This window comes from Cuculus canorus, chromosome 34 (genome assembly GCF_017976375.1).
Source record: "Cuculus canorus isolate bCucCan1 chromosome 34, bCucCan1.pri, whole genome shotgun sequence".
In the NCBI taxonomy this organism is placed as follows: Eukaryota; Metazoa; Chordata; class Aves; order Cuculiformes; family Cuculidae; genus Cuculus; species Cuculus canorus.
Window position 1 is genome coordinate 36,915 of NC_071434.1, and position 21,415 is coordinate 58,329.

Sequence of the window (21,415 nt, forward strand, 5' to 3'; positions counted from 1 at the left end):
GGCCGCCCCTCAAGCCCTCCCCCTCCCCCCTATAGCCCCCATAGCATCCATATGGGACGCCCCCCACACCATAACTCCACCCCCAATAGCCTCTATAGCATCCATATGGGACACCCTCCACCCCATAACTCCCCCTACCCAACAGCCTCTATAGCATCCATAGCCCCCCCGCCTTCCCCACAGCCCCTATAGCACACCTAGGGCCCCCCCTCTCCCATAGTGCCCCCCCTATAGTACTGATAGGGGACCTCCCCCACACCCCATAGCACCCCACCCCGCCCCATAACCCCTAAAGAATCCATAGGCCCCTCCTGTTAGTCCAGTCTTTATTGCCCCTCCTCCCCTTTTACAATGGCGGGGATTTTGGGGTGGGGGAGGGGCGCCCCCCCCTCCAGGTTTGTTCCCACGGGGGGGGGTTGGGGTGCCCCCCCCCCCCAATCCTTCCAGTTCTGCCTTCCCCCCCACCTTTGGTCACAGGCTCCACCCCCCTTCCCCCCCCCCGGAGGGTGTTTGGCACTGGGAGGGGGACAACCCCCCTCCCTAAGGCAGCAAAGGGGTTAATATGGGGGGGAGTAAAGGGAGTGAAGGGGTTAATGGGGGGGTAAAGGCAGGGAAGGGGTTGATGGGGGGGAAAGGAAGGAGGGGGCTGGGAATGAAGCCCCCCCCAAAAAAGGTGCTGCCCCCCCCAATTAAGGACCCCCCCCAAATTAAGAGACACCTCCCTAATTAAGAGAGCCCCCCCCAATTAAAGGACACCCCCCAATTAAGTATTGCCCCACAAAATAAGGGGTGACCCCCCACTATTAAAGGGACCCCCATAATTAAAGGACACCCCCTAATTAAGGGACTTTCCCCTAATTAAGGAACCCCCCTAATTAAGGGACTCAACCTTAACCAAGGGACACTCCCCCAATTAAGGGACCCCCCAAATAAGGGACTCAACTCTAATTAAGGGACCCCCCCCAATTAAGGGACCTTCCCCTAATCAAGGGACCCCCTCCAATTATGAGACAACCTCCAATTAAAGGACCTCTATCCCAATTAAGCATTGACTCCCACCAAACTAAGGGGTGACCCCAATTAAGCACTGAGCCCTCCAATCAAGCCCAGAGTCCCTCTATGTAAGCAGTGAGCCCCTCTAATTAAGCCTAGAACCCCTCTAATTAAGCCCTGAGCCCCCCAAAAGAGGGGGGTGCTCTTAAAGGGCCAGCGCCCCATTTCTTCGGGGTTTGTCTCCTTTTGGGGTGGATTTTTAGGGTGAAAGGGGGGGATTTTGGTGTCCAGGGGGGAGTTTGGGGGTCCTATGGATGGAGGGGTCCTCATTGGGGGGGGTCTTTAGTGGTGGTGGGGCTCTTAAAGGGCCAGTGACCCATTTCTTGAGGGGGGATGTCCTTTTGGGGTGGATTTTTGGGGTGGAAGAAGGGGATTTTGGGGTCCAGGGGGGAGTCTGGGGGTCCCATGGGTGGGGCTGTCATGGGTGAGGTGGGGGTCAGTTTTGGGGTGGGGGGCTCTTAAAGGGCCAGCGTCCCGTTTCTTAGCAGGGGGGTGTCCTTTTGGGGTGGAATTTTGGGGTGAAAGGGGGGGATTTTGGGGTCTGGGGGCGGTCCCCCTACTCGATCTCCGCGATGAGGTCATCGCCCTCGAGGCTGAGGCCAGGGCGGACGTGGAGGCGGGTGATGGTCCCGGACATGGGGGCTGTCACCACCGTCTCCATCTTCATGGCGCTCAGGACGCAGATGGGGGAGCCTTTGGTCACCTTAGCTCCAACCTCCACCCGCAACTCCACGACCTCACCCGGCATCGGAGCCCCCACCTGCCCCCGCACATCGCGTTGGGCCTTGGGGTGGATGTGCATCTCCTGCCGAGAGAAAGGAACCCCCCTCCGTGAACCTCAAAAGCATCAATGGAACCACCAAAAGCATCTTGGAGATCTCAAAACCATTAATGGAACCACCGAAAGCATCTTGGAGACCTCAAAACCCCCACCTGAAACCTCCAAAACCACCTTGGGGACCCCAAAACCACCACCTGAAACCACCAAAACCACCTTGGGGACCCCAAACCCACCACCTGAAACCTCCAAAACCATCTTGTGAACTTCAAAATCACCTTGGGAACCCCAAAACCACCACCTGAAACCTCCAAAACCACCTCGGAGACCTCAAAACCACCACCTGAGACCTCCAAAACCATTTGTGAACTTCAAAATCACCTTGGGAACCCCAAAACCACCACATGAAACCTCCAAAACCACCTCGGAGACCTCAAAACCACCACCTGAGACCTCCAAAACCACCTTAGAACCTCCTTGGGGATCCCAAAACCACCACTTGAAACCTCCAAAACAACCTTGGGGACCCTAAAACCACCACCTGAAACCTCCAAAACCACCTTGGGGACCCCAAAACCACCACTTGAAACCTCCAAAACCACCTCGGAGACCTCAAAACCACCACCTGAAACCTCCAAAACCACCTTGGGGACCTCAAAACGGCTTTGGGGACCTCCAAACCACCTTGGGGACCCCAAACCCCCCCAAGAGGAGCCTCGGCAGCCCCCGAGGAACACAGGAGGCGGTGGAGGCACCTTGAGGGCCTGGCTGTCCCTGACCAGGATGGAGCGCAGCTGCCCGTTGAGCTCGAAGAAGACCTCGCGCTGCCCGGCCGCGTTCAGGTCACCCAGCGCCAGCGCCTTGATGTGCAGCGTCTTCCCACGCTCCAGCTCCACCTGCGGGGGGGTGGGAGGGGGTGAGGAGGGGGAGGGAGTGTGGGAGGAGGGGGAAGGGGTGCCCTGAACCCCCTCCCAGTGTCTCCCAGTCCCCTCCCACTTCTCTCCCAGTGCCCTTTAATCCTCTCCCAGTGCCTCCCAATCCCCTCCTAGTCTCTCCCAATCCCCTCCCAGTGCCCTATAATCCCCTCCTAGTCTCTCCCAATCCCCTCCCAGTGCCCTTTAATCCCCTCCCAGTGCCCTATAATCCCCTCCCAGTGCCCTTTAATCCCCTCCCAGTGCCCTATAATCCCCTCCTAGTCTCTCCCAATCTGCTCCCAGTGCCCTTTAATCCCCTCCCAGTGCCCTTTAAACCCACCCAGTGCCCTTTAATCCCCTCCTAGTCTATCCCAATCCCCTCCCAGTACCCCCAATCCCCTCCCAGCACCCTTTAATCCCCTCCCAGTACCCCCCACCTCGAACTCCTCGGCGATGGCGGGTCCCTCAAGGAAGAGGCGAGTGCCGAGGCAGGAGACGGGCCCGAAGGAGGCGCGGAAGTTCTGGAATTCCTCATAGACCTTGGGGTAAAGTGCGGCCGAGAGCAGCTCCTCGGGGCTGGGGGTGGCCCCGTCGCGCTCTCGGAGCTCCCGGCTCAGCGCCTCGAAGTCCAGGGGGGGCAGCGATGCCCCCGGGCGCCCCTCAACTCGCGGCAGCTCCTTCAGCACCTGCCGCGGCAACAGCCCCATCACCATGGCAACCCACAGCAGCCCCACGTTGCTACGGGGGGGGCTGTTGCTAAGGACCCAGGGATAGAGGGACCCATTGCTAAGAGAGCATCCTACCCTGGGGTGTTGCTAGGGACCCATCGCTAAGGACCAGGGATGGAGGGAGGGGTTCTAGGGACCTGTTGCTAAGGTCCAGGGATGGAGGGACCCATTGCTAAGAGAGCATCCTGCACTGGGGCGTTGCTAAGGACTCATTGCTAAGGACTCGTTGCTAAGGGCCGGGCATGGAGGGAGGGGTTCTAGGGACTCGTTGCTAAGGACCACGGTTGGAGGGACCTGTTGCTAAGAGAGCATCCTGCACTGGGGCGTTGCTAAGGACCAGGGATGGAGGGGCCCATTGCTAGGGGCTGGCTGCCATGGTAACAGCCACAAGAGAACCCTCCCAGTGCCCCCCACTCCCTTTCCAGTCCCTCCCAGTTCCTTCCAGTGCTCCCAGTGCCTCCCCATCCCTTCCATTCCCCTCCCAGTGCCCCCCAGTCAGTCCCCTACCACTGCCTCCCAGTGCCCCCAGTCCATTCCATTCCCTTCCAAGTCCCTCCCAGTCCCCTCTCAGTCTCTTTCCAGTGCTCCCAGTGCCTCCCAGTCCCTTCCCAGTGCTGACCCGAGAGCGGAAGGGCTCGGGGAAGCCGCCGGGGGGGGGCCCCAATGTGGCCCTGCAGGAACTCGACAACGGAGCGGGGGAAGGAGAGCTCATCCGCCCGTGCCTCCGCCTCGGCACGCGACAGCCCGTTCTGCACCAGGAACTGCGCCAGGTCCCCCACCACCTTGGACGACGGCGTCACCTGTGCCACCAACAACGCCCGTGGGCCACCAGCACCCAACCGTGGGCCACCAGGGCAGGAGGAACCCAGCCATGGGGCAACCAGGACCCAACTATGGGCCACCAGGACACAACTATGGGCCAGCAGGGCAGGACGAACCCAGCCAGGGGCCACCAGAACCCAACCGTGAGCCACCAGGACCCAACCATGGGCCACCAGGACCCAACTACAGGCCACCAGGGCATGAGGAACCCAGCCAAGGGCCACCAAGACCCAGCCAGGGGCCATCAGGGCATGGGGAACCCAGCCAGAGGCCACCAGAACCCAGCCAGGGGCCACCAGAACCCAACCATAGGGCAACCAGGGCATGAAGAACCAACCATGGAGGAACCAAACCACGGAGGAACCAACCCTGGAGGAACCAAACCATGGAGAACCTCGCACCTTGATGAGGTCCCCGAGGAGCTTGTTGGCCTCAGCGTAGGCTTTCTTGACCTCCTTGAACTTGTGGCCCAGCCCCATGGCGTGAGCCTGGAAGTGGAGGTTGGTGTATTGTCCTCCCGGGATCTCGTTCTCGTAGACGTCGGCATTGCCCGACTTCATGGTGGCCGTGCAGTCAAAGGCAGCGTAGAGGCCCCGCGCCGCCTCCCAGTACTCACTGTACTCAAAGACCTTCTCCAGTGCCAGGCCTGGAGGTGGTAGGGTGGGAACAACCATGAGGGGACAACCCGCAGGTCACCACAGCGAGGAGATGACGTGGTTTGGGGGCCACCGAGGAGGGAGGGAAGCGTGGAGCAGGGAGAAGAACAGGATGGAGGTGGCATCACCAGGGTTGAGGAGGGTCCAGGATCGTGTCCACACCTCCAAGAGCATGGAGGACCTTCAGGACCATCCCAGCCCCTAGTAGCACCTCCAGGACCACGTCATCACCTCCATGACCTCATCACACCCTCCAGGACCATGGTAGCACCTCCAGAACCATGTCCCCGCCTCCAGAACCATATCATCACTTCCATGACCAAGTCCTCCCCTCCGAGACCATGGCAGCACCTCCAGAACCATGTCCCCACCTCCATGACCTCATCCCCACCTCCAAGACTATGGTAGCACCTCCAAAACCACGTCCCCACCTCCACGACCTCGCTGCCACCTCCAACACCACGGCAGCACCTTCAGAACCACCTCAGCCCCTGGTAGCACCTCCATAACCACGTCCCCACCTCCATAACCACGTCACCACTTCCATGACCATGGCAGCACCTCCAGAACCACGTCACCACTTCCATGACCATGTCCCCACCTCCAAGACCATGGTAGCACCTCCATAACCACCTCCCCACCTCCATGACCTCGAATCCATCACTACAAGCATGGTGGTACCTCCATGACCATCTCCCCACCCATAGTGGCCCTGCCAGGACCATGTCGCCACCTCCACAATCACGTCCCCACCTCCACGACCTCGTCGCCGTCTCCATGACCTCATCACCACCTCCAAGACCATGGTAGCACCTCCAGTACCACATCCCCACCTCCATAAAGACCATGGTAGCACCTCCATGGCCGCATCCCCACCTCCAAGACCAAGGTAGCACCTCCAGAACCACGTCCCCACCTTCATGAAGACCATAGTAGCACCTCCATGACCACGTCCCCACCTCCACACCCATGTGTCCCCCCGCGGTGGTCCCCGTACCAGTGTCCAGGGGTGTCCCGCGGGTGCAGGCCACCAAGGCGCCCATGCTGGGTTGGGAGGTCATCCCGGCCATGGCGTCCACAGCCACGTCCACCACGTCGGCACCGGCGTGGGCAGCCGCCAACATGGAGGCCACAGCAGCGCCAGCTGTGTCGTGGGTGTGGACGTGGATGGGGATCTCGGGGAACTCCTGCCGTAAGGCCCCCACCAGCAGCCGCGAGGCCTCCGGTGTCAGGAGACCCGCCATGTCCTGAAGGACACAGGTCAGAGGGGACCTCCAGGACCTCCAAATCCCACCCTGACTCCACCAGGAGCTCCAGAACTTCCAAAATCCCACCCCAATCCAACCCCAGGACCTCCAAATCCCAACCCCACCTCAGGGCTTTCAGGACCTTCAAATCCCATCCCGACTCCACCTCAGGACCTCCAGGATCCCAAAATCCCACCTAAACCCAATGCCAGGGCCTCCAAATCCCACCCAAATCCCAAGCCAGGACCCCAAAATCCACCCCCAGGAGCTCCAAGACATCCAAAATCCTCCCCAAACCTCTCCAAGACCCCTGTTCCTCCAGCTCAATCCCAATTCCTCCATCCCAAACCCTTCCAAGACCCCAGTTCCTCCACCCCAACCCCAGTTTCTCCACCCCAAACCCCTCCAAACCCCAGTTCCTGCACCCCGACCCCAGTTCTTCCCCTTCCAGGACCACCAGGTCCCCCCCTGGACCTTGATGCAGAGGATGTGGGTGCCAGCGGCCACCAGCTCCCGGGCCAGCCCCAGGTAATACTCCAGGGTGTACTTGGTGCGGGATGGGTCGGCCACATTGCCCGTGTAGGACAGGGCGGCCTCCACCACCGCCCCTGCCCGGCCGGCTGCCTCCACCCCCAGCACCAGGTTGGGCATGTAGTTGAGGGCATCAAAGACCCGGAAAATGTCCATCCCGTTGGCCACTGCCACCTCGCAGAAGCTGGGGGAAGAGTAGAAGACCTCAGGTCACCTCCAGGCGTCCTTGAGCCTCCGGGAGCCGGGATGTTCAGATGCGCCTCATCCCTCCATGATGCCACCATAGCTCTTCAGCCCACCATGACCCATTATGTTCTGGTGGCCCCTCATCCTTCCATGATGCCACCATGGCCCTTCAGCCCACTATGGCCCATGAGGTTCTGGTGGCCCCTCATCCCTCCAAGTTCTCCCCATGGCCCTTCAGCCCACCATGATCCCACCATGTCCCCATGTCCCTTCCGTCCCTCCTTGTTGTCCCACGTCTCCTCTTCCTTCCATGATCCCACCTTTTCCTCTCCTTCCCCTCCCTTTTTCCCTCCCCCCCTTTCCCGCCCTTTCCCCCCTTTTCCCCACCCTTCCCCCCCTTCTTCCCCCCATCCCCACCCTTTTCCCACCATTCACCCCCACCCTTTCCCCCCTTTTTCCCCCCCCTTTTCCCCCCCTTTCCCCCCCCACCGATGGATGACGTTGTCAGGGTAGTTGCTGTAGCCCACGGCGTTCGCGCCCCTCAGCAGCATCTGGAAGGGCACGTTGGGCACGAGGCGCCGCAGCTCGCGCAGTCGCTCCCACGGACACTCGTGCAGGAACCTCATGGCCACGTCGAATGTCGCACCTGCCCCGGCACGGCCAAACCCTCGTGCAAACCCCCCTCGTGCAAGACCCCTTTGTGCAATGCCCTCATGCAAATCCCCCTCCCAACCCCTCCAAGACCCCCAGATCTCCCCTAGGACCCCCAAATCCCCCTCATGAGCCCCAAATCCCCCTCCTTCCCCCCCAAGACCCCCAAATCTCCTCCAGGACCCTCAGCTCCCCCCCAAATCCCCCTCATGAGCCACAAATCCCCTCAAAATCCCCCTCCTTCCCCCCCAAATCCCCCTCCCAACCCCTCCAAGACCCCCAAATCTCCCCCAGGACCCTCAACTCCCCCCTACTCCCCACCGTAGGACCTCCAACTACCCCCCAAATCCCCCTCCCAACCCCTCCAAGACCCCCAAATCCCTTCAAAATCCCTTCCTAACCTCCCCAAATCCCCCTCCCACCTCCCCAGGACCCCTATATCTCCCGCCCAGACCCCCAAATACCCCCCAGATTCCCCTCCCAAACCCTCCAAGACCCCCAAATCCCCCCTAAATCCCCCTCCTAACCCAAGACCCCCAAATCCCCCTCCAATCCTCCTCCCACCCCCAAAGTCTCCAAATCCCCCTCCCAACCCCTCTAAGACCCCCAAATCCTCTCCTAACCCCCCCAAATCCCCCTCCTACCCCCCCAGGACTACTATATCCCACCTCCCGGACCCCCAAATTCCCCCAGGTCCCTCTCTCAACCCCTCCTAGACTCCCAAATCCCGTTCCCACCCCCCCAAGCCCCCCAAATCTCCCTCTCAACCCCTCCAAGACCCCCAAATGCCCCCTCAAGCCCCCCAAATCCCCCCCAAATCCCCTCCTAACCCCCCCAAATCCCCCTCCCACCCCCCAGGACCCCTATATCCCACCTCCCAGACCCCCAAATCCCCACCAAATCTCACCCCCAACCCCTCCAAGACCCCCAAATCCCCTTCCAATCCCCCTCCCACCCCCCCAAGTCCCCCCCAAACCTCCCTCCCAACCCCTCCAAGACCCCCAAATCCCCCCCAAGCCCTTAAAATCCCCCCCCTCGCACCTCCCCAGGTCTCCATGCTGCAGAGGGGGCTGAGGGCATGGGCAGCGAAGGGCGCGATGCGGGCGAGATCCCGGGTACGAACCCGTGTGGCCAAAAGCGACTGGTGGGCGTCGCGGAAGGTGGTGTCGGTGAGAAGCAGCCCCCGATGCTCCCGCAGCGCCCGAGCGAACCCTGATGGGCCCTCGCGCTCCAACACGGCTCGCAGCCCTGCGGGGGGGGGCCCTGCGGGACAAGGGAGGGGCTACACACCACGGACATGACAGCACACGCCACCGACATGCTATCACATGGGATACAGATGCTATCACACGCCACAGACATGCTATCACAGGGGATACAGACATCACATGCCATGGACATGCTATTAGGAGGGACAGATACTCTACCACATGCCACAGACACACTATCACATGCGATACATACAGGGTCCGATTGAATATGCAATCATGAGTGATATGTGTGCTATCACATGTGATGCACACACTACCAGATGCGACACACGTTATCACAAGTGATATATACACTATTACATGCCAAGCACACACTATTGTGAGTGATACGTATGCTATCACAGGCCATGGACACACTATCAGATGCGATGCACACGCTATCACACACAATACACACGCTATCACACGCTATCTGACATGGTGTGCACACACTACAACACAGTATTGTGACGCACACATGAGCACACGCTACGCACATGCTACTGCTTGGAACACCCGCTCTCACGTGACGATGCACACACTGCCACATGCTGGGCAGACACCCCACACGCTGAGGCCCAGGCCACGCCAAGCCCACACCCAGCACACGCTAAGCACACACGTGTCTCACCCATGGGCACCGGAGGGGGGGTGGGCTCCACCAGCGCTGCTTTGGCCTTGACAGGCAGGGGGGTGCTCGGCCCGTTCACCATCACGTGACCTGGGGGGAAGGAAAAGGGGGGGCTGGGACCCCAAAATCCACCCAAAGCCCCACAAAATCCCTCCCAGAGACGCCCAAAACCCTCCACAGGAACCCCAAAATCCCCCCTAGTGACCCCAACCTCCCCCCAAGCCTCCCAATATCCCCCCCAGGAACCCAAATATCCTCCCCAACCCCCTGCAGGGACCCCAATATCCCCCCCAAGGACCCCAATATCCCCCCAGGGATCTCAGTAGTCCTCCCCAGCCCCACCAGGGATCCCAATATCCCCCCCAAACCCCTCCAGAGACCTCAATATCCCCCCCAGGGACCCCAATATCCCCCCCAAACCCCTCCAGGGATCCCAATATCCCCTCTAGGAACCCCAATATCCCCCCCAAACCACTCCAAGGACCCCAATATCCCCCCCAGGGACCCCAATACCCCCCCCCCCGAGACACCAATACCCCCCCAGGAACCCAAATAACCCCCCACCCAGGTAGTGCAGCAGCTTCTGGGCTCGGTTCTGCCCAGGCTGAAGGTGGAAGAGCTCGGGGTTCTCATCGATGAACTGCGTGTCAGCAGCGCCGCCCAAGAACTGCGGGTGCGCCAGCACATTCTGCAGGAACGGGATGTTCGTCTGCGCCAGAGGCGCCCGTCAGCATGCAACACACGAGGGACAAGAGCAGTAACCCCTCCCCTGTCCTCATGCGACGCACGAGGGACCTCATAGTTGCCTTCCAAGCCCTCCCTGTGCGACATCCTTGGGGATACACAAGGGGCTCAAGCAGCACCCCCCTCGTGCAATGCACGAGGGACCTCATGAGTGACTTCCAAGCCCCTCATGCATCACACCAGGACCTCATGCGTCGCACCAGAGCCCCCTCAGCCCCTCGTGTGTCACACCAGTGCCCCTCCAGCCCTTCATACATGGCACCAGAGCCCCTCCAGCCCCTTGTGCATCACACCAGGACCTTGTGTGTCACACCAGAGCCTCCCCAGCCCCTCGTGCATCACACCAGGACGTCGTGCATTGCACAAGAGCCCCCCTCCCAGCCCCTCTGGCCTCACCTTGACACCGCGGATGCGGAACTCAGCAAGGGCGCGGCGCATTTTGGCGGCGGCAGCCGTCTGGTCGGGGCCGTGCGCCACCACTTTGACGAGCAGCGAGTCGTAATGAGGTGAGATGAGGGCACCCTGGAAAGCCGAGGCGCCGTCCAGCCGGATGCCCATGCCCTCGCCGCTGCGGAACACCTGCACACAGCACCCGCAGTGCCTATAGGCATCTATAGGTGCACCTGGAGGCACCTACAGCCACCTACAGGCACCCTAGAGGAACCCAGAGCCACCCCAGAGGCATCTAGAGGCACCTATAAGGAATTAAAGGCATCTCAGAGGCATCTAGAGGCACCTATAGGGACCTACAACCACCCTAGAGGCACCTAGAGGCACCCAGAGCCACCTCAGAGGCACCTAGAAACACCTATAGGGACCTACAGCCACCCCAGAGGCACTTGTAGGCACCTATAGGGACCTGCAGCCACCCCAGAGGCACCTAGAGGCACCCTAGAGGCACCTAGAGCCACCCCAGAGCCATCTAGAGGCACCTATAGGGACCTACAGCCACCCCACAGGCATCTAGAGGCACCCCAGGGGCACCTAGAGCCACCTCAGAGGCATATAGAAGCACCTATAGGGCCCTACAGCCACCCCAGAGGCACCTATAGGGCCCTACAGCCACCCCAGAGGCATCTATAGGGCCCTACAGCCACCCCAGAGGCACCTATAGGCACCTATAGGAACCTACAGCTACCCCAGAGGCACTTGTAGGCACCTATAGGGACCTACAGCCACCCCAGAAGCACCTAGAGGCACTTATAGGAACCTACAGCTACCCCAGAGGCACTAGTAGGCACCTATAGGGACCTACAGCCACCCCAAAGGTATCTAGAGCCACCCCAGAGGCACTTAGAAGCACCTATAGGGACCTATAGCCACCCCAGAGGCATCTAGATGCACCTACAGGGACCTAAAGCCACCCCAGAGGCACCTAGAGGCACCCAGAGGCATCTAGAGGCACCTATAGGGACCTACAGCCACCCCAGAGACATCTAGAGGCACTCCAGAGGCACCTACATCCACCTCAGAGGCACACAGAAGCACCTATAGGGACCTACAGCCATCCCAGAGGCACCTAGAGGCACCTATAGGCATCTACAGTCACCCCAGAGGCATCTATAGGCACCCCATAGGCACTTAGAGGCATCTACAGTCACCCCAGAGACACACAGAACCACCCCATACCCACCCATAGGCACCCTAGAGGCATCTACAGCCACTCCATAGGCACCTATAGCAACCTATAAGCACCCTATAGGCACCTACAGGCACCCCATAGCAACCTATAAGCAGCTATGTTACAGGTACCTTACAGGCATTTACAGTCACCCCACAGACATCTATAGGCACCATACAGGCATCTACAGCCACCCCAGAGGCACCTACAGGTACCTATAGGCACTCCATAGACACCTACAGGCACCCCATAGGCACCTACAGCCACCCCAGAGGCACCTACAGGTACCTATAGGCACTCCATAGACACCTACAGGCACCCCATAGGCACCTACAGCCACCCCAGAGGCACCTATAGGTACCTATAGGCACCTACAGGCACCCCACAGCCATCTACAGCCACTCCAGAGCCACCTATAGGCACTCCATAACCACCTATACGCTCCCCATAGCCACCTATAGGCACCCCACAGGCATCTCCAGCCACTTATAGGCACCCCAAGGGGGTCCCATGGGGGTCTCTAAGGGGTCCCAAGGGGAGGTCCCATGGGATTCCCAAGTGGGAGGTCTCAAGGGGGGGTCCCAAGGTGGGTCCAAATGGGGGTCCCAAAGGAGGGTCTCAAGGGGGGGTCCCAAGGCAGAATCCTATGGGATTCCCAAAGGGTGGGGGGGGTCTCAAGAGGGGTCCGAAGGTGAAATCCCATGGAATTCCCAAAGTGAGGGGTCTCAAGAGGGTCCCCAGGGGATCTCACAGGGGGTCCCAAAGGGGAGTCCCATGGGATTCCCAAAGGGGGGGTCTCAATAGGGTCCCAAGGTGGGTCCCACGGTGGGTCCAAAAGGGGGTCCCAAAACAGGGTCTCAAGGCGGGGTTCGAAGGGGTTCCCAAAGGGGGAGGATTTCGGGGGGGAAGGTCCCTGGGGCACCTCGATGCGTCCGGTGTCGGGCTGGAAGCCGCGCGCGGGGTCCTCGGTGGTGACACGGCACTGGATGGCGCAGCCATTCACGCGGATGCTCTCCTGGCGCAGCCCCAGCTCCGGCAAAGACTTCCCCGCCGCCACCTGCAGCTGCGCGTGGACCAAGTCCACGCTACCGGGGGGTCACAGGGGGACCCCAGGGATTTGGAGGGGAACCCGTTTTTGGTGGGAATCAGGGGCTTTGGGGATCAGAACATCCTGCATCCCACCAGGGACCAGAACCATCCTGCAACCATCAACCTCAGGGACCCAGGGGTTTGGGGAGAGCACAAGAGGTTTGGGGGGACCCCAGGGGGTTTTGAGGTGTCCCCAGGGGATTTTGGGGTCCCTCCAGGTGATTTGAGGGTTCCCTATTTCCCACACTCACTCCGTGATCTCCTCGGTCACCGTGTGCTCCACCTGCAGCCGGGAGTTGACCTCAATGAAGTAGTAGTCGCCGCGCTGGTCCACCAGGAACTCCACCGTCCCCGCATTCTCGTAGCCCACCTGCGCACCCCAAAACCTTAGCAGGGTCCCCCAAAACTCCTAGGTGCCCCCCAAAACGTTTGGGATCCCCCCAAACCCCTGGGTGCCCCCCGAAATCCCTGGATGCCCCCAAAACTCCTGCACCTCCCACCCAACTTCTCCAAGTTCTGGAACTTCTCCAAACCTCTTGGTGACCCCCAAACCCTGGGGTCACCCCCAAATCCATGGGGCTCCCCCAAAACCCCTGGGTGCCCCCGAAACTCCTGCATCTCCCACTCAACTTCTCCAAGTCCTGGATTCTCTCCAAACCCCTGTGTGACCCACAAAACCCCTGAGGTCACCCCTCAATTTTGGGGTCCCCTTCCAATTCCCAAGTGCTCCCCAAACTCCTCAGGCCCCCCAAAACCCCTTGGTTTCCCCCCACATTAACCCCTTGTTTCCCCCAGATGACATCAAAGCCTGGTTCTTCTTGGTGCAACCCCTGGGCCTTTCCAAACCCCTGGATCTGCCCCAAATTTCGGGGTCCCTCTCACAAATTTGGGGGTGCAGGACCTGCTGGGCGAGGCGGACGGCGTCTTGGGCGAGGCGAGCGCGGAGGTCGGGGTGCAGCCGAGCGGCCGGGGCGATCTCCACCACCTTCTGGTGGCGACGTTGGATGGAACAGTCGCGCTCGTAGAGGTGGACGACGTTCCCATGTTGGTCTCCTGCGGGAAAAAGGGGGGTCAGGGCACTCCAAAAATGGTCCTGGCACCCCAAAAATTGGTTGGGCACCCCAAAAAATGGGATGGAAACCCCAAAAATGGGACCCAGGAAGCCCAGCATCACCTAAAAGGGACTCAGGGACCCCTAAAAGGGACCCAAAGCTCAGGGCACCCCAAAAAGTGGTTGAGCACCCAAAAAAGGGACCCAAGCACCCCAGAAAAGGGACCCAGAGGTCAGAAAACTCCAAAAATTGGATGGGCACCCCAAAAAGAGACAAAGGGACCCCAGAAAGGGACCCAGGGACCAATAAAAAGGACCCAAGGATCAGGGCACCCCAAAAAGCCCCCCTCAAAGACCCAGGGACCCTCCAAATCCCACCAAAGATGCCCCCTAAAGACCCAGGGACTCCGCTAAAGATCAGGAGACCCCCCAAATCCCCCCCCCTAAAGACCAAGGGACCCCCCCAAATCCTCCTCCAAAGAGCCAGGGACCCCCAAATCCCCCCCAAAGATCCCCTCTAAAGACCCAGGGACGCCCCAAAAGCCCCCAGGACCGCTCAAATCCCCCCTCTAAAGACCCAGGGAACCCTCCAAAGACCCCCCCCAAAGACCCAGGGGACCCCCTAAAGACCCAGGGACACCCCACATCCTCCCAAAGACCCCCCAAAAGCCCCCAGGACCCCTCAAATCTCCCCCTAAAGACCCAGGGACCCCCAAATCCCCACAAATCCTCCTCCTAAAGACCCAGAGACCCCCCAAAAGCCCCCAGAACCCCCCCAAATCCCCCTCCAAAGAGCCAGGGACCCCCCTAAAGACCCGGGGACCCCCACCCCTAAATCCCATACCTAGGATTTGGACCTCGATGTGTCGCGGCCGCTCAATGAACTTCTCAACAAAGAGCTCCCCATTGCCAAACGCAGCCAGCGCTTCCGAAGAGGCGCGCGAGAAGCTCTCCTCCAGCTCCTGCCGCAGGGGGAAAAGGGGGGGGACATGACACCCATGAGTGACCCCCAAAAACAGCCAGGACCCCCCAATAACCTGGGTTCCCTCCTAAAATGCCAGGGTCCCCCAAATCCCTGCCCAAGGCTTCCAAGGAGGTGCTTGAGAAGCTCCTACGATGGAGGACCCCTCAACCGCTGCGCCTCCACCAAACATCTGGAATTGGGGAGGTCCTAGGGAAGTGAGGGGGTGTCTAATGGAATTGGGGGGGGTGTCTATGGAGTGGGGGTCCTATGGAGTTGGGGGGGTTCCCATGGAACTGGGAGGGATCCTGTAGAATTAGGGGGGTCTCAGGGAGTCAAAGGGTCCCTTGGAATTTGGGGGTGGGGATCCATGGAGATGAGGCGGTGCGATGAGTTGGGGGGTCCAATGGAATTGGGGGGTCCCACGGGATTGGGGGGGGGTCCCATGGGATTCAGGGGTTTAATGGAATTGGGGGGGGCATGGAACTTGGGGGGGTCCCATGGAATTAGGGGGTCCAATGGAATTGGGAGGAGTCCAATGGAATTAGGGAGGTCTCACAGAATTAGTGGGGGTTCAATGGAATTGGGGGGATCCCATGGAATTGGGGGAGGGTCTCATAGAATTGTGGGGATCCTATGGAATTGGGGAGGTCCTACGAAATTGAGAGGGGTCCCATGGAATTGGGGAGGTCCTACGGAATTGAGAGGGGTACCGTGGAATTAGGGGGGCCGTACCTCGGGGGCTCGCACCACTCTCATGCCACGCCCCCCCCCACCGTGCGCCGCCTTGAAGATCACGGGGAAGCCGACACGGGTGGCGAAGTCCTGAGCCTCGGCCAGAGCCGACACCGGCGCTGGCGTCCCTGGCACCACTGGCACCCCTGGAGGGGGCAGCGCCACCGTCACCCCCCCAGCATCCCAAAACCACACCCAGAGCCCCCCCAAAACTCCCAGCACTTCAAAATCCCCCAGAGACCCCTAAAATCATCCTAGAGTCCCCCCCAAAACTCCAAAACCACCCCAGAGACCCCCACAAACCCCCCAGCACCTCAGAAACCCCCAGAGCCCCCTAAAACCACACCCAGAGCCCCCCAACCCCCCCCGGCACCTCAGAACCCACCAGAGATCCCCAAAACCACCTCCAGAGCCCCCCAAAACCCCACAGCACCTCAGAACACCCCAGAGATCCCCCAAACCATCCCCAGAGCTCCCCCCAACACCCCAAAACCATCCCAGAAACCCCCCCAAACCCCCTTCCCCCATACTCCGACTGCCCTTCAAACCACTCAGCACCCCAAAACCACCCTGGTGACCCCCTAAATGACCCCCTAGCCCCCCCAAATGACATCCTACCCCACTCCACTCCCCCAAATTACCCCACAGTCCCCCAGTGTCCCCCCAAATGACACCCAAACCCCTCTCTAACTCCCCCACATGAACCCATAGCCCCCACAAATGACACCCTAACTCCCCTCCAACCCCTCAAATGACCCCATAGCACCCAATTACTCCACAGTCCCCCAAGTGACACCCTAATCCCCCTCCAACCCCCCCAATCACCCCATAGCTCCCCCCCAAATCACCCCATAACCCCCCAGAACTTCCCCAAATAACCCCATAACCCTTCCAAATAACACCCTAACCTCCCTCTAACCCCCCCTCCCAATCACCCCATACCCCCCCCAGCCCCACGGCCCCCCTCACCGGCAGCGATGGCAATGCTGCGCGCCTCCACTTTGTCTCCCATCTTGCGGACGACTTCGGGGGGGGGTCCCACAAACCGGACCCCCGCGTCTAAGCAGGCTTGGGCGAAGTCGGCGCGTTCCGACAGGAACCCATAACCCGGGTGGATGGCGTCCACGCCGTTCTCCTGGGGGAGGCGGGCATAAAGAGGGGGCACAGCACCCCCAGACCCCCTAAATGGAACCCAGGGGGCCGGGACCCAGGCAGGGCACGGGACCCCCAAAACCCCCCCAAATGGAACCCAGGGGACCCCAGGCCCTCCCAAACAGGACCTAGAGTGGGGCACAGGACCCCCAGACCCCCTCAATAAGGGACCCAGCTGTCCCCATGCCCCCCTATAGGGGACCCAGATGTCCTCTTCTCCCCCACAGATGACCCCAACTGTCCCCACGTCCCCCTACAGGGGACCCACATGTCCTCTTCTCCCCCACAGAGGCCTTCAACTGTCTCCATGCCCCCCACAACTGTCCCCACGCTCCCCTATAGGGGACCCACATGTCCTCTTCTCCCCCATAGACGACCCCAACTGTCCCCACACCCCCCTTCAGGGGACCCAGATGTCCTCTTCTCCCCCACAGAGGCCCCCAACTGTCCCTATCTTCCCCCCCAGGAGACCCCGGCTGTCCCCATGTTCCCTCCCGTTTGTCCCCCCGTACCTGGGCGACACGGATGATGTCGGGGATGTGCAGGTAGGCCTGGACGGGGGGCAGCCCCCGCCCCACCAGATATGCCTCATCCGCCTTCTGACGGTGCATCTGCCCCGTGTCCTGCTCCGAGTACACGGCCACCGTGCGGATACCCAACTCCGTGCACGCCCGGAACACACGGATGGCGATCTCACCTTGGGGATGCGGGGACATGGGCACACCCCAGAGACATCCCAGGGACACCCCATCCCATGCCGACATCCCATCAAGGATATGGGGACACGCAGGGAGGTGGGGACATCCCATCCCATTGGGACACAAGAACGTGGGGACACGGGGACACCCAGGACATGGGGACATGGGGACATGCCATGCCATTGGGACATGGGAACGCTCCAGGGACAAGGGGACATCCCATCCCATTGGGACATGGGGATATCCCAGGACATGGGGACCCAGGGGGACATGTGGGTCATGAGAACAATGGAGGAGGGACAGGAGGAGGGTACATGGGGGGGCTCAGGTGGCACAAGGGGACATGAGGGGCATGAGGACAATGGGGAGGGACAGGAGGGGGGGCCATGGGCGGCTCAGGGGGTACAAGGGGACACGGGAGGGGCTCAAGGGGCACAAGGGGACATGGGGACAATGGGGGTGGACGGGGGGGGGACATGGCAGGTTCAGGGGGCACAAGGGGACATGGGGGGGCTTAGGGGGCACAAGGGGACATGGGGGGCATGGGGACAATGGGGTGGACAGGAGGGGGGGACATGGGGGCACAAAGATACACAGGGGGGGCTTAGAGGACCCAGGGGGACATGGGGACAATGGGGGGGGGGAGTCTCGGTGTCCCCACTCACCCCTGTTGGCCACCAGGACCTTGCGGATGGGCTGGTAGCTGATGGGGCGCCGGGGGCCGGGGGGGCCTCGCAGCAGCCGCCCCCCCAGCAGAGCCCGGCCCCCGCGGGGGACCCACAGCTGGAACATCTGGAACGGGGCATGTGGGGTCAGGGGGGAGCAGAGACCCCCTAACACACCCCTTGCCCAATCCTATAGGAGCCAGCAAAGAATCCCCTCACCTTGCCCAACCCTATAGGAGCCAGCAGAGAATACCCCCCCTCGCCCTTTGCCCCCTCCTCCCCCCCGCCCTTTCCCCCAGTGCCCCCTGACCTCTCCTCCTCCCCCACCTTGCACAACCCTATACAAGCCAGCAGAGAATCCCCTTCCCTCCATCCCATAATACACCCGTGTGTGATTCATTAACAAGGGGGCTCAGCCTTGCATGAGGAACCCCTCCTTGCACAAGAGCCCCCACTTTGCACAAGGAAACCCCCCTTTGCACAAGAGCCTTTGCACAAGGACCCCCCCTTTGCACGAAGACCCCCCCTTTGCATGAGAGATCCCTCACACGAGGATCTCCCTTTGCACAAGAGATCCCTTGCACAAGGGCCCCCCTTTTGCACCAGGGTCCCCCTTGCACAAGGACCTTCCCCCTTTGCACGAGGATCTCCCTTGCATGAGGAACTCCTTTTGCACAAGGACCTTAGCACACGTGCCTCTTGCACAAGGAGCCCTCACACAAGGATCACTTGCACAAGCACCTGCTTTGCACAAGGATCCCACGCACAAGTTGCCTTCGTGCACGTGGACCCCCTTTGCACGAGCACCTTTGCACAAGGACAGCTCACACCACCCCAACTCCTTCACCACCCCCACCTTGCACAAGCACCTTTGCATAAGGACCCCCCTCACAAGCACCTTTTGCACAAGTCCCCTTGCACAAGGACCCCCCTCACCAGAGCCCTGCTCACACGAGCACCCCCTTGCACAATCACTTCCCCTCACACGAGCCGCTCTTGCATGAGCTCCTTTGCCTGAGTGCCTCTTGCACAAGCAGCCCTTTCACAAGCCCCCCTTGCACGAGCAACCCCCTTTCACAAGCCCCCCTTGCACGAGCCCCTTTCACACACCCCCAAGCGCCTCTTGCACAAGCAGCCCTTGCACAAGCCCCTTTTGAACTCAGCCCTCTTGCACGAGTCCCCCTTGCACAATCCCCTCTTGCACACGTACCTTTGCCCAAGCCCCTCTACTCTCGCACAAGACCCCCTTGCATGAGCTCCTTTTACACCAGCCCCCTCTTGCACAACCCCCCTCCTTTTCACGGCCCCCCCCTCTTGCACGAGTACCTTTGCCCAAGCACCTCTTGCCCGAGCAGCCCTCGCACGAGCCCCTCTTGCCCTGACCCGCTCAGGCCAGGCCTCGCACGCCCTCGCACGCCCTCGCACGCCTGCCCCAGTGAATCATTCACCCGGGCAGGGGGGGGATGGAACACGGACAAAGTCCATACAGCCCCTATGGATCCATACAGCCCCATAGGGACCAACTGGGAGCACTGGGATGGCCAAATCTATAGGGGGAGGGGGGTCTCCAGGGGGTCCCAGGCCCCATAGGAGATTCCAGCCCCTATAGGGGGCTGATGGCGGGGGTGGGATTTGGCTGCTATAGGGGAGCCAAGTCTATAGGAGGATGGTCTATAGGGGGGTTCCAGGCCCTATAGAGGGCTGTACGGGGGCCTTTGGCCACCATAGGGAAGGCCAAGTCTATAGGGGGGTGGTCTATAGGGGGTCCCAGGCCGCATAGAAGCTGCCAGGACCTATAGGAGACCCCAGCCGCTGTAGAAAGCTGATGGGGGGGGGAGGCGGGGGGTCTTGGCCACTATAGGGGGGCCAAATCTATAGGGGTTGGTCTATACGGGGTCCCAGGTTTATAGGGGTTGGTCTATAGGGGGTCACAGGCCGTATAGTGGACTGATGGGGGGGCTTCGACCCCTAAAGGGGGATCCATTCTATAGGAAGTTGGTCTATAGGCCGTTCCAGGCCCTATAGGGTGTGATAGCGGGGGAGCTTTGCCCCCCTGGGGGGGGGGGGGGTTGGCCACTATAGGGGGGGCCAAGTCTATAGGGGGCTGGTCTATAGGGGGTCCCAGGCCCTATACGGGGCTCATGGGGGGAGGGGGGGGGGCTTCGGTCCCTATAGAGGGTTCAATTCTATAGAGGATTGGTCCGTAGGGGGTCGAGCCCTTGTAGAGGTCCCAGAGTTATGGGGGGAGGCGATCATATGACACCCCAGCCCCTATAGCGGGTCTCTCTATCTACGGGGGGAGATCACGTGACTCAGCCCATGGGGGGAGGCAGGTCACGTGCTCCCGGTGTCACCTGGTTCCCCGGTTCCCCCCCCTTTCCCCACTCACCGCTCTGCGATCGCGGCCACCGCTTCCCCCCCTCCCCCCCCGCCCCGCGCCCCGTTGGCCACGCCCCCGTTGGACACGCCCCCGTTGGCCTCCTATTGGTCAGTCCAGGCCACGCCCCCTCCGCCTCCTGATTGGCTCCGTCCGCCAACTCCCCCGCCTTCCCATTGGCTGAAGCGGAGGCCACGCCCACCATTAAACCACGCCCCCACACCCCAGCCTAGCCGTTGTCCGCGCTGATTAGTTGAGGGGGCGTGGTTTCGATGGGGACGTAGCCACACTGGGAGCTGCAAACCACCCAGGGAGGCGTGGCCACGTGACCCCAATGGGGCCATAACGGGCTCTTTTCTGCCTTAGGCGTCGCCTATTAAACATATTAATAAAGCCACCGCCCTGCCCCTCCTAAGAGGAGCCCTATAGGCCACACAGCCCTATAGGAGGCTCCTCATAGCTCCCCGCCCCCTATCTGTGCCTCCCCGCGACCTATAGACACCGGTATAGCTTTGGGACTACAACTCCCATCAGGCAACGCGAGCGGAGACAATGGCGCAAGGCGCCGCTCCACCCTCCCCTACCGGCCCACGCGCTGCGCATGCGGAGCCGCGCGGGGGCTGCGGCGGAGGGGTGGGGCTGAGCACCTGCGCGGTTTGCGCATGCGCAAATCCAAACCCCGCCCCTCCACACCTCCACGCGTGCTGAGACTCCGCCCCTCTGCCGCTCTTTGAGCGATCTGCGCATGCAAAGCCACGCCCCCTCCCCTAAAGCCACGCTCTTCGGCTCAAACCCGTGCGCTGTGCGCATCCGCGTAGCTCAAAACACGCCCACTTCTTCTGGAGGTCCCGCCCCTTGCGCGCTAACCCGCCCCT

At 61.0% G+C, this 21,415-nt stretch overlaps 1 protein-coding gene across 1 annotated transcript; it reads right to left on the minus strand.

Annotated features, from left to right (window-relative positions):
• Positions 1-1,361: 1,361 nt before the first annotated feature.
• Positions 1,362-19,392, minus strand: PC (pyruvate carboxylase). The gene is given in 22 exon segments (XM_054052549.1): positions 1,362-1,858; positions 2,587-2,727; positions 3,183-3,431; positions 4,093-4,128; positions 4,130-4,273; positions 4,697-4,941; positions 5,949-6,198; positions 6,673-6,913; positions 7,405-7,561; positions 8,608-8,829; positions 9,448-9,537; positions 10,012-10,156; positions 10,588-10,770; positions 12,735-12,897; positions 13,153-13,271; positions 13,803-13,954; positions 14,797-14,914; positions 15,649-15,794; positions 16,618-16,783; positions 17,313-17,497; positions 18,164-18,290; positions 19,374-19,392. Coding segments are annotated over 21 exon segments (3,528 nt in total). The 5' UTR covers positions 19,374-19,392; the 3' UTR covers positions 1,362-1,609.
• Between the last annotated feature and the right edge of the window lie 2,023 nt (positions 19,393-21,415).